An 18,521-nucleotide genomic window follows, 5' to 3' on the forward strand; every position below is an offset into this window, starting at 1 on the left:
CAGACTCTCAAGGTGGATGTGAGAATCCTAGACATTTTCCTACAGGTCCCACTGAGATGCTTCTCATTTCTCACATTTACTTCTAGAAAAATGAAACAGTGGGCTTGAGTAAACAGGGTGGTGGCGGGGAATCGGTACTCTCCCAGAAAGCCCGCGCAGGCTTTGCAATCCGCGGCCAGAGTCAGGCTGCCGTTCTGTCACACCAGGTGGCCGCCAGCGCCCTTGGGGAGTGTGCCTGTCATCCCAGGTTGGAGGGTGGCTCCCGGCCTATCTCTTCTGGTATTCCACGTGCGTGTCACCTGCCAATGTTTTATTCCCGTGGGCAGGGCTCAGACATAGATGAAAATCATCCAACATCCTCATCCTCCAACGTATTCATTGTGCGTCCCGTAGGCTACACACCAAAGAAGAGAGATGAATAAGATGTACCCGTCATTTGCGAATTCAGAGCCTCACGGCTGAGACTCCGAATAAGTCAGCTTTCTTTTAATAATGGTCTTTGCTTAAATAAGAGGCACAGAGGAGGGAGCCCCAGCACCATGGGGGCCAACTTCCCAGAGGAGAAGACACTGCATTTCCTTTTACCAGAGAGGACATAGGTTGCAAGATGCCTCCCGTCAAGTACTTAGTACCATCTTGCTGTCACCTAACAGGTCCAGATCCAGTTCATCACCAGAATTACCTGGAGAACTTGGGAGAAAAACGCAGATTTCTTCCCCATACTGTACACAGAAATCCAGACTCTCTTAGGGTAGAGCCCAGAAACACAGTTACCTGTCGTAGCCGAGAACAGTAAAGCCACAGGTCCTTAAGACCACTGTGTTAGGGAGGGGATGCCAAGGCAAAGACAAGTCCCAGGGACAGAATCTATAAAACGTGGAGCTTCTGCTTCTGAAGGTCCATGCATGTTCTCTTTTTATGTGTCTGCCTTCTCTCTGGGCCAAATCAGCTTGTCCACTCGGTACCCAGCCCCCAGCACCTAATACGCACTCAGTGAATACTTGTTCTGTTGCATAAATATTCTCTTGCCATTTCTTCATTCACTAACATCCTTCCCTGATATTTGCCATCTTAGTTTTGAACCTCAGTCCCGTAGCACAAGATTAGTAACCATAGGAAGTGTGGTCCTGTGGACCACAGGATCGCTAGACCTCTCTCGCTATTTGAGGATTGAGTTGGACTTTGCATCACAGTCAGCTGAGCATTGGGGGTCTCCTAAACAAGACTCTCCACTTCCTCTTCCGGCCCCGATCTCTTAACGGAGTCTCTACCAGTTACCCTGGCAAACGCCTTCCATTGGGCAGCTGTTCCCGCGGCGTCTGCCCACAGTGCGCATCCTCTCCTCCTGCTTTGCCCCTCTCCACACTTCCCTTTGTCTCGCCACCGAGGAGGAGGAGAGCCATCCCCATTCTGTGTACATCTCAGCTGTCTGCCCACTGACTGTTCAGTTTGCAAGTCAACATTCCCAAGGCTTGTCTCGGGAGCAGCACCCTGCTCAGAACTGCCAGCAGTCTCCGCATCCTCGTGCCTGGCTGGGCCAGATCGTCTCTCTCCGTGGATGCCTGCCTGAGAGAAAGAGTGCATGGAGAAGCTGGGAATGGCCAGATGATTCCAGCGCATCTGGGAGCTGGGTTAATCAGCTGTGTATTACTTGGCACCAGATACTAAACCAGACCCATTCGGTTTATCTTGGCCAGCATTAGACCGTGAGCATATTGAAATTCCCGATTACATACAGCAGGGCTGTGATTTCCAGCGGGAACTGTGAGTGAACACCTCACCGGCGGGGGCGCAGGTCCTGGACGCTAGGTGATGGATCAGAGACAACCATGAATGACAGGAAAGACTAATTCATGGGTCCTGGTCTGGTAGGATGTCTGACAGCCCTTCCCAGAAGGTGTGATGGCTTTTGCCCTTGAGAAGATGTTGATGCTCCTGGGGCCACCCAGGAGGGCTCTGGCCACCTCCACACATGTCGTCAATGGTGGAAAGTCTGGAGGATTGCTGGGAAGATGAGTGGTACCTTTCCAGACAAGACCCTGGGAGAGGAGCCAGTGTCCAACCTCGGTTCTGCTTTTGGTTCCCTGAGAGGCTCAGCCTCCTTCCCTTTGACTCAAGGCAGGGGGGGTGGGCAGGTCTGCTAGAGGACCCAGGTTTAGATAGCACAACTGCAGGCACGGATGCTGCAGTGGGGGCCAGGGCAAGGGGCTCCCCATGGGCCTGTTCGTCTTCACCCTCCAAGCTCAGGGCCCTTCCTGCTGAACAGACAGCCCCGCAGGCCCGTGCAGAGGCCATGGTAGTTTCCCCCAGGAACAACAGAAGAGCTGGGTCCTCTTAGCTCCTCCCCCTGCTCCACCCTCCACCACCTCCAGGGAGTCAGCCTGTATACTGAAGACCCTCATGACCCGGTAACCCACAGACCAAGAAAAACCCCAGCCTTGCGCTACGCAGCAGGGAGCACCAGCGCTCAGCCTTGGGAGGAACTCCTGCAGAACTCCCCCCGGCATCTTTCTATGTGTTTTACTCAAGGGCTGAGAGAAGACTTGGGGCTCCCACTCCTCCCTTCCCTCTGCTGACTCCTCCTCCCTCACGGTGCTGCTCCCTCCTCAGGCCAACATGCTCCTTTGGTTCTCCTGGGCTCTCTAAGCAGGGATGGGGCAGCCGGACCACTGTCAGAGACACCCTCTTCCTCCATTTCCCTTCCTGCTCCGTGTCTCAGTGGGCCCGGGCTGCTGTGACAGAATGCCACCTAGAGTGAACCAAGCCAGAAAGAGGAAGACAAATTTCACATATTAACGCATATATAGGGCATCGAGAAAGACGACACGATCCTACGTGCGGGGCAGCAAAGGAGACACAGACATAAAGAACAGACTTTGGAACTCAGTGGGAGGAGAGGGTGGGATGATTTGAGAGAATAGCTTTCAAACATATACATAACCATATGTAAAATAGATAGCCAGTGGGAGTTTGATGTATGAGGTAGGGCGTCCAAAGCCAGTCTTCTTTGACAACCTGGAGGAGTGGGGTGGGGAGGGAGATGGGGGGGTTCAGGAGGGAGGGGACACATGTATATCTATGTTCGATTAATGTTGCTGTATGAAAAAAAAATCACAATGTTGTAATTATCCTCCCATTAAAATAAAATAATTTTTTTAAAAAAACAAGCTATATATATATATATATATAAATACCACATAGACTGGGGGGCTTAAACAACAGAAATCTATTTCCTTAAATTTCTGGAGGCCGGGAAATTTGAGATCAAGTTCCAACAGGGTCGGCTTCTGGTGAAGTGCAGACTGGTCTGCCTTCTCATGGTGTCCTCACGTGGCCGAGAGAAAGGGACATGCCTTCTACCTGGCGTCTCTAATCCCAGTGTCCCACCATGGGGGCCCCCTTCACTGCCTGATTACCTCCCCAAAGCCTCACCTGCAAATACCATCACGTGGTGAGGCAAGAGGCAGTTAAAGTTTCAACATATGAATTTGGAGTGGAGGACAGCAGGCTTTCCTGATGGCTCAGATGGTAAAGAATCTGCCTACCATTCAGGAGACCTGGGTTCAATCTCTAGGACAGGAAGATTCCCTGGAGGAGGAAGTGGCTACCCTCTCCAGTATTCTTGCCTGGACAATTCCATGGACAGAGAAGCCTGGTGGGCTACAGTCCATGGAGTCGCAAAAAGTCAGACACAACTGAGTGACAGACACACACAGAATCTCTTTTTAGTGATTCCACCCTGCCTTTAAACATGAAGCTTTTGGACTCTTCTCACAAAATACAGGAAACACACGTGAAATGGGATGATTCCTGGTTAAGAGAAGCACTCGCGTGTCCTGCAAACCCAGGGCAGAGTTCCACTGCCCATGTGGGGCTGCCAGCCCTCCCTCTCCGCTTATCAGCCTCGTACTTCTGGTGCTGAGCTTAGACTCAACCAGAAGCGCTAGGATAATGAGAAAGATGAGCACGGAAAAGATGGCCTTCCCCGTCTGGTATTCAGAACAACTGAAAGAATTTTCCAAATGAGAGTCTTTATAGATCTAAAAGTCTTTAGTTTCAGGACCTCCCTGGCTGTCTGGTGGTTAAGACTCCGCTGAGCTTCCATTGCAGAGGGCACAAGTTTGATCCCTGGTCGGGGAACTAAGATTCCACATGCTGCAAGCACGACCAAAACAAAGAAAAATGAAAGGCTTTAGTTTTTAGGGAGAAGCATAGGCAACTATCTGTTGCACTTTAGGGATTCATTTCTTTCTGATAACTTTTTTTTCTATTCAGTAGAGTAGCCGTGGGTGTCTACATTCCCATTTCCACTATACATTTGACATGAATGGGGATCGTCTCATTTTGCGTTGGTTTTCCTTTTGTTAGGAAGGCGATGCGGTCTCACTCAGTCCCTGAGTTTGTGATTTGTGACTTGAAATCTCAGTGGAAGGAAGCGATTGGCAAGGGAGCCCCGCTTTGTGTGAGGGTTGGGGGTGTGTTTCTGCACAGCAGTCTTGGGTGCGGCTGAGAAGGCAGAGCCTAATCTTGCGGGAATATTCAGTCATTCAGAAGCATCCGTTACACTTATTTGCAATGGACGCTGTAGTTCTGGTTCTTGAATTAGCTGGGAGTCAGAAATAAAATGATCTCGGAGACTCTACCCATTTTAAATTGCTAAGTTTCCATGACCTCACACAGCAGACCTACACACACACACACACACACACACACACACACAGGAGAGTATGAGCCATGGGAGCTTTGTACAGAGGAAGATTGTTTCCCATGAGCAAAAAGAAAATGGAGTGGCTAACTTTTCCTTTTAAAATGTATTTACTTATTTGGCTGCACCGAGTCTTAGTTGTGGCAGACAAGATCTTTAGTTGCCACATATGGGATCTAGTTCCCCACCAGGGGTTGAACCTGGGTCCCCCAGGCATTGGGAGCATGGAGTCTTAGTCTCTGGACCACCAGAGAAGTCCCTGGAGTGAATAACTCTTACCTGCCTTAATTATCAGATTTGCCAACTTCCCTGTGTAACCATCTTCCCTCTGTAACCATTGTACCTATTTTCATCAGTTTATGCAGAATGTGGATGATTTTTATTTAATATTTACATTATAAAAGCAAACAGAGAAGGAAATGGCAACCCACTCCAGTATTCTTGCCTGGAGAATTCCATGGACAGAGGAGCCTGGTGGTCTGCAGTCCATGGGGTCGCAAGAGCTGTGACTAACACAACAAAAGCAATAAAACAGCAAACAAAAGTGATGGGGATAATTACCAAAATTATTATAACACTTACTGTCTGGAAATGGTCCTTTTCATCTTAATATGACTGTGGTTGATTGTAGTGCATAGATGGTATTGTGTCCTTTTATTTGAAACATTCATTGGAAGGACTGATGTTGAAGATGAAACTCCAGTACTTTGGCCACCTGATGCAAAGAGCTGACTCATTAGAAAAGACCCTGATGCTGGGAAAGATTGAGGACAGGAGGAGAAGGGGACGACAGAGGAAGAGATGGTTGGGTGGTATCACTGACTCAATGGACATGGGTTTGGATAAACTCCGGCAGTTGGTGATGGACAGGGAGGCCTGTCGTGCTGCGGTTCATGGGGTCGCAAAGAGTTGGACACAACTGAGCGACTGAACTGAACTGATTTGAAACATTAACGTGTTTTTTCCATGTTACTACATAGTCTTTGGAATTATTATAATAACACTGATTGATTAGATTATCCTATCAGGTGAATATAATGCAATGCATATTACTATCCTGGTTGAACGTTTATGTGGCTGTCCAGTTTTTCAACATTATAAATAATGCTGGAAATTCCTTGGTGGTCCAGTGGTTAGGATTTCACACTTTCACTGACGAGGACTCAGGTTTGATCCCAGGTTGGGAAACTAAGATCCTGCAAGCCATGCAGCAAGGCAAAAAAAAAAAAGCTGCAGCAAATCTTTCCCATTATTTTGAATTATTTCTTAGAATTAAAGATGCTTATATTACTCCCACTCATTTCACCTCACCTACCCATTTTCACTTCAAAATTGCTTGGTAACTTTTTCTGGTTTACATCTCTTTTAATACAAAATTCCTTTTCTTAAAATTTTTTTTGGCATGTGGTTCACTGTTTGAAAAACATCTGTACTGTGCTTTGTCCATTTGTCTTATGAGATATTAATTTTGTCCTTATTAAGTTTGCGAAATACCTGTGTGACTTGGTTTTTCCAAATAAAGAGGTTAACTTTTTACTGGACATATGCTTTTCTAGTTTGCCCTTTTTATTTGTACTATGGCTTTTACACACAAAACTATCTCATTTTCGTAGTGAAATGATTCAATAGTTGTATGGATTTTGTCTGCTAGTTCTAGAATGTTCCCTGCTCTAGGAAACATTCAGTTTTATTCTTGAGTATTATTGTGATTTTAGCTTTAAAAAAGATATTGGCCATATTTTTCCTTTTTTAAAAAAAGCTAATAATTCCAATGCCTTTCATTGAGAAATCTTTCTTTTTTTTCACTTTCTTCTGCTATCTCCTTTATCTTAATAAATTTCTATATACCTCCACACATATAGAAGGATTCTGGGTACTTAATTTCAGTTTATTCCTGTGCCAGTGCTATAATTTTAAGTATTATTGTTATATAATGCTTTAATGTAAGGACTTATTCCTCCTTTTGGCTATCTTAATTCCCATCTTTTTAAAAAAAATATCATTACCAGTTTTATTCTTCAAGAGTAATTTTAGATCCATGTCCTCAACTTTCAAAAACCCTCTTAATTTTTATCCATACCCACTTGGCAGTAATAATTTATTTACTCAGTCCATACATTAATCGGTGGAGAACTGATTTCTTTACAATACTGAATCATGAGGTAGATCTTTCCTGTCTCAAAAAGGTCAGGAAGGGCTCCTGGAGCCAAGACACAAGGGGATGGACAAGCCTGGCCTGCCCAGGAGGCCGTGACCCCCAAGGGTGGAGAGACGAGGAGTCTCTCTGAGTGCTCCCAGGTTGGGCCGGGCACGCCCTCCTGCTGACTTGTCTGCCTGAGGGAGTCCAGGTGAGAGACAGTGACACGTCTGGAGGGGTCAAGAGACCCGGTTTCTAGTCCCATCCCCCAAACTCCCCTCCAGCTCTGAAATCCTTCTCATCGCTGCTTCGTGTGGGGTAAAACATGGTGGTGCAGGAAGGTACCCTCTTAACCCATCTTGCACCCAGACCAGTGCCTGCTGCTCGCTCGTGCCCCATTCCTACAGGAAGAGCAGGGAAGGAAGGAATGGCATCGCTCCAGCTTATAGGAGTTTAGACCCTGCCTATGTGTTCAGAGTCCCCTCGCCCAGCCATGAGTGTAAACGAAACCGCCAAGAAGTGTGGGCCCTGAGATCCCAGGTCTGGGTGGCTATGACGCCCTTCGTCTGCAGAGCACGTTCTGAGTAGTGAAATCCTAGAACAACGATCTAGGTGAGACGTCTTGGCTGAAAAAGGAGAGGTAGTGGACAGGAGGTTTGCCTGGAGTCTCAGTCACAATGATGCTTTAAAAGTGTGTGTGTAGACAAGAAATGTGGAAACAAAAGAGCTGGGTACATCACATCAGGGGTCCCCAACCTCTGGGATCTAATGCCTGATGATCTGAACTGGAGCTGATGCAATAATAATAGAAATAAAGAGCAAATAAATGTAATGCACTTGAATCATCCTGAAACTATCCTCTCTACCCCCTGTCCGTGGAAAAGCTGTCTTTTCACAAAACCAGTCCTTGGTGCCAAAAGGGTTGAGGACCCCTGCATCATAGGGCTGGTGAGGTTGTGGGTGACTTTCAGCAATGTGTTTGTTGCTGTCAGTGTTTGCAAAGACTACAAACTCTAAGGACCTCTCCCGGTGCAGGAAAAGCAAAAGCAGTGGTTGGTCCTGTGGCGACTGGGGACATCATTCACTGTCCTTTCCCTGAGTGACTACACACACCCCTGGAGGTAAGGTTGCTCTGTGGTTGGGGAGTTTTCAAAACGTTTTCCAACAGCCTGCCTGAGTTTGCTCTAGTTTAGAAACGTTTGAGGCTGTACCCACAGCACTGAGGGTGAAGTGTGACCAGCCGCCCACCTCTGGTGCGGACACAGCCTTGATGGATGTAAGAAAACCCCCTGGCTCCCCCATTAGAGTTAACCTGCTCCCCGGCCAGATGACCAGCAATGCCTTCCACCCTACTCCCCTCCCCCGAAAGCCCGCTCAGGAAAATCTCTGAGTTAAAAGTTTGCCTTTCTTACTGGAAGAATTTTTATTAGGCAAAAGCGTTGACAAGTTTGTCATTCCCAGAATCTGCTAACACCCTCCCCCGACTCCCTTCGATTTTTAGTACTTTTTCCCTCCTCATTTCTAAAAGGGGGGAAAACTGTCTCGAACAGGCAGAGAGTTTTATCCAAGGTGTTTGGCAGTGACTCCGTGAGCCGAGAGAGATTTATGTCTCCTCCGTTCTCTGGCACTGCCTGGTGTGAGCTCACTTACAACCGAATAAATGAGTTCACTTTATCCCGTCAAAACGGAGCCGAGGGCGGCATGGTACCCAGCTGGGGTCCTGGGGGACCCTGAGGCAACGTTCCTGTCTCAGTCGCCTGTGCTGAGCTCAGCTGTTTTTATGTCTGTCTGAGATCATTAAAACGAGGAGGGCAGGGAGCAGAAAGCCCCGTGGAATTGGGGGCAGGACAGGAACCCCACTTGGAGTCTGGAGGCCTCAGCCAAAAGCACGAACCCAGGGGGTTGGCTTAAAAGGCCACCTCTCCCCAGCTGGGTTTGGTCTGAGTTCCTCGAAGCGCCCCACCCCCAACAGCCCTCCGCCCTCCAGTGTGGTTTCTTCTTGCAGATAGTCCCAAGAATATTGGGTTTCCTGTCTCATGAAGTCATTTTTTTTTCTTTCCTGCTGCCCTACTACCACTGACAGCAGGCTCATGAAGTCAGGGCCTTGTTGCTCTAAAAAGATGAACGTGGATTCTGTCCTGGCTGGGTTTTCTGGGCCAGGCCTGGGTCCTGCCCTCTCACGTGGGTTTGGGCTCAGGAGCCACCAAGCAACTGTGTGATTAACCTGAGGCAGAGTGATTAGGAGCAGAACAGCTGCCCCCGAGGGAAGGACTGTGGAGCAGAGGGAGGCTGGTCTGCCCATCCAGGAGGGGATGCCCATGTGGCCCCCCACTCGCCCCCTAGGCTGGGTTTATGGCTCCTTCCAGAGTTCTGGGCTGCAGCCAGAGGGAGGGAGGGCTTTGGCTTCTGTGTTAGGATAAAGAATCAGGACTGTAACAAAGCCTACGATTTTTAAGCTATTAAAGATGACAGAGTGTGTCTCTTAGACTGGTAGCAGCCTAAAGGTGGGGGTTGTGTCTGCCTCCTTAGGAAGGATGGGAAGGAGAGACGGAGGGAGTAACTCGATCCTCACTAGTCCTGGGAAACCTAAAGATGCCATTTGACTATCGACAGATCAATGGAAAGGGCTTCCCAAGTGGCTCAGTGGTAAAACAAATCCACCTGCCATTGCAGGATTGAACATGGGTTCAATCCCTGGATCGGGGGAGATCCCCAGGAGAAGGAAATGACAACCCACACCTATCCCATGGACAGAGGAGCCTGGTGGGCTACAGTGTATGGTCTATGAAGTTGCAATGAGTCAGAAACAATTTAGCGACCAAACAACACCAAGATCAATGGAAAAGGAGGTATGGTGTATATAAATGAAATGAAATGTATCATTAAACCTTGAGAAAGAAGGAATACCTGTCATTAGTAACAACGTGGATGAACCTGGAGAATATTATGCTAAGTAAAATAAGCCAGACAGAAAAAGAAATAAGAAAAGATTCCTTTTGATAAATGCAGCAGCTGAGAGGTTGTGGTTTCCATCCTGCAGCAGATCTGGCATTGGATACAGGCCTGTCCGAATCCTTGTTCTTTGCCCTTCCCTGCATCAGTACTGCCCAGACTTCAATCACTCTTTATTTTCACCTTCTTTGCCAATCTTCACATGACATAGATGTATAAACATATCCTTAAATCAATTTATTTTTACTTAAAAAAATATAACTAGGTAAGACCTACCTGGTGATTCAGTGGTAAAGAATCTGACTGCCAACGCAGGAGACACAGGTTTAATCTCTGATCCAGGAAGATCCCACATGCCTCGGAGCAACAAATCCTGTGTGTCACAACTATTGACCCTGAGCTCTAGAACCTGGGAGCTGCAACTACTGAACCCACAAACCTCAACTACTGAAGCCCACACACACTAGAGTCTGTGCTCCACGGCAAGAGAAGCCACTGCGATGAGAAGCTGAGCACTGCAACTAGAAAGTAGGGCCTTCTCCCTGAAACTAGAGAAAAAGCCTGTCCAGCAACAAAGACCCTGAACAGCCAATAAATAAATAAAAGTTATTAAAAATATAGCTAGTTTGACATGCTGGTTATGTTTTTCTAACACGCATTAAAGTATGAATAACTTTAAGATAACAATCATCATCCATGCATCACCTTACAAGCAGCTCAGAGTGCTCCCGTGGTTCCAGAGCCGGGGCTCTCAGTGTGGTCCCCAGGTTGGGAGCGTTAGCATCGTCTGATAACTTCTTAACTCTCAGGTTCTACCACAGACCTCCTGCATCACAGAGTCGTGGGTGGGGCTCAGCAAGGTCTTTTTTCACACCCTCCAGGTGATTCTGATGCTTCTTTAGCTCAGGAACTATTGCACTGGAGTGTTGGACCCCTCAGGAATGTTCTGGTTGAGACCCCTTTGCCCCCGTATCCTGGATCCTCATGGTGTCCCCAGGACCATAGAGCTTAGGAAAGCCCTGGGTGAAGCACCATATACATGTTAACTCATTCGTTAGGAAAGACAGGAAGTTAATAAACATAAATGAAAAAAAAAAAAAGGAAAGACAGGAAGTGTGGTATGAAAGAACATCTGCATCAAGGAAAACACCTTACCTTGAAACTTATACATAAGGATACAAAGAGCCAATGCTGGCTCATTTCCCAGTGACCGCTTGGGTCAGAACTCAGAAGTGATCGGGAACTCCCAGCAAAGCAGCTGGCTCCCCATTGCTTAGAGCATCTCTGTCCAGCAGAACTCTGCAGTGATGGAAATGTTGACTATCCACTGTAGGCTGGGAGATAGTTCTCCATGGGTCTTTTATTTCTGCACATTTGAAAGTAGAGGCACTGAATGCCTTTTTTCTGGACACTTTTCAAGGGCATTTATATAGCCAACAGCCTTGGAAGGAAAAGGTAGTGTCTTCCTCCAGAGCAAAGAACTTCGTCTTCCTGCCTGTTGGAAAAGATCCAGGTCTCCTAAACTCAGAGTTCTAGTCCTGTATTGTGATCCACTGCATGTCTATATAAGCAGGTATCTCCGACCCTCTTCACATTGCCCTGTGGGAATTGGAACTCAGGAAACCAGAGAAAGAAAATACTGATACTCTGACTGCTGATACTGCTATAAATAATAAAGTCCTTATCTCAAATCCTGAATTCTCATGTCTTCTGCTGGCATCCACAGAACTGGCAGATTAACTTCCTAGCTTGCCACTACGGCAAGAGGTGAGAGTCCTTGAATTTCTTGACACACTGTATGACATGTGGCTATTAAAAGCTGGATATGTTTCTAGTGTGACTAAGAAACTAAATTTTTAGTTTTAAATTTCTCCTAGTTTTATTAGATAGAGTTGACAAATACAATTGTATGTATTTAAAGTATAGAAAGTGATGATTTGATCCATTGTGAAATGATGGCCACAATCAAGTGAATTAACATATGTTTATGGAACTCATAGTTGGGGCTTCCCAGGTGTCACTAGTGGTAAAGAATCCATCTGCCAACACAGGAGATGGAGGAGACTTGGGTTCAATCTGTGGGTCAGGGAGATCCCCTGGAGAAGGACATGGCAGCCTACTTTAGTATTCTTGCCTGGGAAATCTCAAGAACAGAAGAGCACAGTGGGCTAAGTCCCATGAGGTTGCAAAGAGTCGGACACAGCTGAACAACTGAGCACAGAGTCGCATGAGGCCGAGGGCTACCTTACTGGACCACATTGCTTAGAATGTTCAAGCATCACTGGTGTGGTCATTGGTCAAGGATGCTATTGATAGAGTTTCTACACTGAGAGTAAGTTGAGACTTAGGTGGCCTCTAAGTTAAACTCAGCATTCAAAACACTAAGATCATGGCATCTGGTCCCATCACTTCATGGCAAATAAATGGGAAAACAATGGAAACAGTGACAGACTTTATTTTCTTGAGTTCCAAAATCACTGCAGATGGTGACTGCAGCCATTAAATTAAAAGACATTGCTCCTTGGAAGAAAAGCTGTGACCAATCTAGACAGCATATTAAAAAGCAGAAACATTACTTTGCCAACAAAGGTCTGCCTAGCCAAAGCTATGGTTTTTCCAGTAGTCACGTATGGAAGTGAGAGTTGGACTATAAAGAAAGCTGAGCACCGAAGAATTGATGCTTTTGAACTGTGGTCCAGGAGAAGACTCTAGAGAGTCCCCTGGACTGCAAGGAGATCCAACCAGTCCATCCTAAAAGAAATCAGTCCTGAATTTTCATTGGAAGGACTGATGCTGAAGCTGAAACTCCAATACTTTGGTCACCTGATATGAAGAACTGACTCACTAGAAAAGACCCTGATGCTGGGAAAGATTGAAGGCAGGAGGAGAAGGGGACAACAGAGGATGAGATGGTTGGATGGCATCACCGACTCAATGGACATGAGTTTGAGCAAGCTCCAGGAGTTGGTGATGGACAGGGAAGCCTGGTGTGCTGCAGTCCATGGGGTCACAAAGAGTTGGACATGACTGAGCAACTGCATGAACTGACTGAAGTTATTTTCAGTATTTGAGTTTCCCCAGCTTTGGGAAGAGTTGAATGGTGAAGAGCTATCTTTTCTTTTTTTTTTAAAATTATATCTAGGGGTGTTTCGTGGTACAGGTGAGAGATGAAAGGAAAGAGATATTGGGCTGAGTTTAGAGCCTGGGGATGGGGAGATGGTCCTCCTGTAGGCTACATCTCTTGGAAGAGGCTTGGAGGCTAGAGGGAGCTTCCCTGGTGGCTCAGATAGTAAAGCATCTGCTTGCAATGCAGGAGACCCGGATTTGATCCCTGGGTCAGGAAGATCCCCTGGAGAAGGAAATGGCAACCCATTCCAGTACTCTTGCCTAGGAAATTCTGTGGACAGAAGAGTCTGGCAGGCTACAGTTCATGGGGTTACAAGAGTGGGACACGACTTAGCAACTAAACTTAGCACCACAACACCTTACACTTGGAGGCTAGAGATAAACAAGATATGGCTGGAGAAGACGAGCAGACCAGGGGCCTTTAAAGAATTTTCTCAGCTTAGCCTCCCCTTCCCCTGAGCCTGAAAACACCTACATCTGCTCCAGGCTGGCTGAAGACTCCCCAGGCTCCTGCCCCTCTCACCTCCCAGCTCAGAACAATCTCCCCTTTGACTGGGCTCAGGCTCTGCTGACAGGTCAGGTCATATGTACCTACTCAGGAGGACCTAGGACCTGAGGGATGATAAATGGGGCTTCTCCTTCAATAAAGTTTGTGCAGAATATTGGAAACAGCTGTGCCGGGCAGTGCCAGAGCCTGTGGGTACCTGAGGGGGAGGGTTGAGATGGGGGAGCACCAGGGCAAAAGTCTAAAGGGTGCTTTGCTGCCCAAAGGCTGACAGAGCTAGTGAGCTTAATCCAATGCTAGTCTAGAATCCTGGGCTTTGAGAAGAGAGAATGCTCTGGAATCAGAGGACACGGGTCATGGCCAAGCAGATCTTGACTACCCAACAGACATTTATTTGCAATCATTGCTATTTATTTCATAAATATCACATCAACTTCTCTGCAAGTTGCTTTTCTCACCTAACCTCATGAAAGAAAGAAAGAAAGTGAAGTCACTCAGTTGTCCGACTCTTTGCAACTCCATGGACTGTGGCCTACCAGGCTCTTCAGTCCATGGAATTTTCCAGGCAAGAGTACTGGAGTGGGTTGCCATTTCCTTCTCCAGGGGATTTTCCCAGCCCAGGGATTGAACCCGGGTCTCCCACACTGCAGGCAGATGCTGTACTGTCTGAGCCACTAGGGAAGCCTAATGAAAATCCTTCTAATTTATTTTTTCTTATATTGTGGTAAAGTAGCTTCCCAGGTGGCTCAGTGGTAAAGAACCCGCCTGCCAATGCAGGAGGTGCACGTGAAATTCCTGTATCTGGAAGATCCCCTGGAGAAAGAAATGTCAACTCACTCCGGTATTCTTGCCTGGAGAATCCCTTGGACAGAGGAGCCCGGTGGGCTACAATTCATGGGGTTGCAAAGAGCTGGGCACAACAGAACACACACACAAACACATATAACACAAAATTTATCATCTCAGCCATTTTAAAGTGTAACTTTCAGTAATGTTAATACATCCAACCTCTAGAACTTTTTCATTTTGCAAAACTGAACTTCCATACCCCTTAAACAATTCCCCATCCCGCCTCTACCCCAACCATGGACAACCACCATCCTTTCTATTTCTATAAGTTTGACCATTATAGAGGTATCTAAAGTGGAATCATACAGCGTTTGTCTTTGTGCAATTTATTATTTTGAATAGCTGCATAATGTTATAGGACTGGTGTGGTGAGAAAACCTACCACAAAAAATGTTATAAAGAATTTTTTGTATCCATAACCTTGTGTACTGGAGTTTGTCAGGGTTTTTTCCTACTCCCCTATAGGATAAACTCCAGAAATGACATGACTATATTAAAGAGATGCATATTTTTAATTTTTATAAATGTTACCAGATCACTTTCTCAGAAGTCCAAGGTAATTCACATACCTGCCGGCTGCATTTGAACGTGTGTCTCTCCCACGTCTTCACCAGCCATAACCATCGTCATTCTTTCAAGTTTTGCTATTCCAATAAATGAAAAGAGGTGTCACATCTTAAAATCTGCATCTCCCTGACTATTAGAGATTAAGCATCTTCCCATAAATGTACTGACCATTTGTTTTGTCCATTTTCAACTAGGTCATTTCTCTTTCTTATTGTGTATGAGTTCTTTGTGTATTATAGATGTTAACTCTTTACTGGTGGTAATTGAAATATTTGCTCCAGTATATAATTTGTCTTTTGATTTTGTATATGTTACCTTTTATTCTTCCAAATTTTAAACATTTAAAATTTTCCTCTATAGCTTCTGGACTTGCTGCTTTGTTTAGAAAAATCTCCTCAAACCCTAGATTGTATAAATATTCTCCTAATTTTTTCCTCATTAAATTGTTTTAAATATTTAAATTGTTTTAAATATTTCCTTGTGAAATTGTTTAAATATAAAAACCAATATTTAAATTGTTTTCAATGTTTAAATTTAAATACATTTAAATCTTTCATCTATTTGAAACTTGGTTTTAATAACTCATGGGGTAGAGAGCTTAACCTTGTTTTATTTTTTCAGACAGTCATCCAGTTGTGTCTATACAATTTATTAAATAAACTATCCTTTTTCCCCACTGGTTTGAAATACCACCTTTATTCTTATACTGTACTCCATATGTTCTTTATATTTCCCAACTGGTTTCTATTTCCATCCCCTGGATCTATTTATCTTGTCCTTTACCTTTAATGTATGATTTGATCACAGTGATTTATAGTTCATTTTCTTAAGGCCACTTTTACCTAAATACTTCTTCACTGATGTTGTTTTCATCTCTAACATTATACAAATTCCTTCCAGCTGTCAGAGCCTGTGAATGTCAGTAACTCTTCAAGACAAGCCAGAGTCCATCCAGGGAAGGCTGGTCCATGTGCCCTTTCAGGAACCAAGACGGAGGCCAGACAGTGATATTACATGCTGCTGCTGCTCTAAGTAGCTTCAGCCGTGCCCAACTCTGTGCGACCCCATAGACGGCAGCCCACCAGGCTCTCCTGTCCCTGGGATTCTCCAGGCATGAACACTGGAGTGGGTTGCTCTTTCCTTCTCCAATGCATGAAAGTGAAAAGTGAAAATGAAGTCACTCAGTCATGTCTGACTCTTAGTGACCCCATGGACTGCAGCCTACCAGGCTCCTCCATCCATGGGATTTTCCAGGCAAGAGCACTGGAGTGGGTTGCCATTGCCTTCTCTAGATATTAGATGAGTACCAACTATATGCTCAGCATTGCTTAGCACTCTGCCTGGCCTTATTAAAAGTGCTTAATAAAAGCTAGGCATAGTTACCAATTTAACATTTATTGAGTGCCAATTATAAGGCTGGGCCCTGCATTTTGTGTAAAAGATTCAAAGAAGTGAAGATCTGGACACTGCTCTTTTTCTTCTCTCGTTTATTTATATATTTGGCTATGCTGGGTCTTCTTTGCAGCACATGGGATCTTCAATCTGCACTGAGACATTTGGATCTTTAGTTGCCGCGTTTGAATTCAGTTGTGGTATGTGAGATGCAGTTCCATGACCAGGGATCAAATCCAGCCCCTGCATTAGGAGTGTGATCTCAGCCACTGGACCACCAGGGAAGTCCCTACTCTAAGGGTCTCATGTCTTAGGTCCAGACCCATCCTCTGTCCACTGCTTTGCGATGCTGACCTTGGGCCCTGTGAACCCCACTTCTGCTTTGCTAGCTGTTTCTTCTCGGATTTCCCGGTAGGAGCCGCTAAAGGGAAGCTATGGGATGGACAAAGAAGGGTGGGCATCTCCTTGCGCCTGTGTGTTCTCCGTACGCCTCACTCCAATGACACTTCTCCACCCCAGCAGCAGCAGGCCCACCCTGAAGCAGCGGCTGAATGCAGTTTGCAGTTTTTCCAACACTGACAGCTTCATCATCCACCACCCACTCCCACACGCCTGCCCCAGAGCCCCAGCACCAGCTGGCAGGTGCTCCTTCCTGAGGCCTGGGCACAAGCCAAGGGGTCCTCGCTTCCTGCTCAGATTCTCCTCCTCAGCGTTCTGGGTCCCAGGCTCTGGGTACCGCTCCTTGCCATGTTGAAGGTTCAGTGATTCTAGCCTCTTCCTTTGTTTTCCCAGCCTCTGCCGCTGCCAGCTCCGAGCATGCTCTTGTGTTACCTAATTAGCAACTTTATACCCAGTTACCAATTCTTTATAGTCAATTCTCTTTTCAAATGACTGATGTGGTTTCTGTCTCCCACCTGGACCCCAACTGACACAGGTAATGAAGAACTGAAGTTTTCAGAAGGCCGGGGATCTGCTTCTCTTGGCCACCCGGCAGAGTGCTCCCCCCTCCTCCATTCCCAGAATTATTTGGCTGCCAGTTGCCAAGGAGACGGCTGACAATCTCCAGTTGCCAAGCCTCCCCCTGGAGCTCTACAGAGACATTCTGGAAACTCCCTTCTCCTTCCAGCTCCCCAGCCAGGGAACTTGGAGAATCGAGCCGGGTTGGGGAGCAGGGGATTGGGAGGGGGCGGCGGGGAGCAGCCCAGGTCTGAAGATGAAGAGAGAGGCAAAAGCTTTCCTTGAGCCCTGACTTTCTCTGCTGACCTTGGAGCCTGGATCCCCAGCAGCCCTGTCCAGACAGAAGCTCACTGGGTCCAGCCAAGGCTGAGTTCTCCAACCGGGCCCTCAGTCACGGAAAGTCTTAGCACTGTCACTCCAGGCACGATAGAAACCCCAGCACCAGCTGGGGCAGGGAAGGGCCTGGAACCTCTCTGGGAGAGGACCCTCTACCAAGAGCAGCATTCAATATGCTCTTAAATCTGGTGTCTTGGCCCAGGCTCCAGGCTATTTCATAATAGCAATAACAGCGACACTGATGATAACAATAGCAGGCAGGTGGGTGTGAATTTCACTCCACAAACTTACGTGTGCAAGAGTATCTGTTCCTTTATTTCACTAAAGTCAGATAAAGTGGATTCCATTCTGGAGTCCTTGCCCCTCCCAAGGGTTTCCTGAGTTACCAAAAACAGAGAAGCTTCGAACCTCGGGTTCCTTGTGGTTGCTGCTGACCTTGTAGCCTGAGCCTCTGGGGGCCTCTCCACTTCTCCGCCCCCAGCAGTCATGGCCCTGACCTTGATCCTTTTCCAGGGACCCGGGGACCTGTGACCGATCCTCAACTCAGGAAAATCTCTCCCTCTCCACTCTACCTCCAAATGCTTTTTCCTTTCTCCTACTCATCACTTCCACTGAGAATACCTAACATGACTTTTCAGTGAATTTGGGCTTCACAAAATTAAGGAAATGCTAACTTTGGTGTCGGGCTTCCCTGGTGGCTCAATGGTAAAGAATCTGCCTGCCAGTGCAGGAGATGCAGGTTCTATCCCTGGGTTGGGAAGATCCCCTGGAGAAGGAAATGGCAACTCACTCTTGGGCAACCCCATGGGCAGAGGAGCCTGGTGGGCTACAGTCCATGGGGTTACAGAAAGTCAGATTTTGACTTAGCAACTAAACAACAACTTTGGTATTAAGCAGGTTTTGCATCTGCCCTGTAAAAACCCCTGAAGCAATGTGGAACTAAAGACTTGGCTGAAGATGCTTCACTGATTTTGTTTTCATGTAGGTTTTTTTAA

The 18,521-nt window shown here is 46.5% G+C and overlaps 1 protein-coding gene across 1 annotated transcript in view; it reads left to right on the top strand.

Annotated features, from left to right (window-relative positions):
• Positions 1 to 1,981: 1,981 nt before the first annotated feature.
• The window catches only part of VSIG10L2 (V-set and immunoglobulin domain containing 10 like 2), a 35,645-nt gene continuing 19,105 nt past the window's right edge, over positions 1,982 to 18,521 (top strand). The window contains 5 exon segments of the mRNA XM_065937058.1: positions 1,982 to 2,019; positions 7,127 to 7,426; positions 8,393 to 8,546; positions 16,649 to 16,965; positions 17,254 to 17,393. Coding sequence (XP_065793130.1) covers positions 1,982 to 2,019; positions 7,127 to 7,426; positions 8,393 to 8,546; positions 16,649 to 16,965; positions 17,254 to 17,393 — 949 coding nt within the window.

Source organism: Muntiacus reevesi, chromosome 5 (assembly GCF_963930625.1).
Source record: "Muntiacus reevesi chromosome 5, mMunRee1.1, whole genome shotgun sequence".
Lineage (NCBI taxonomy): Eukaryota > Metazoa > Chordata > Mammalia > Artiodactyla > Cervidae > Muntiacus > Muntiacus reevesi.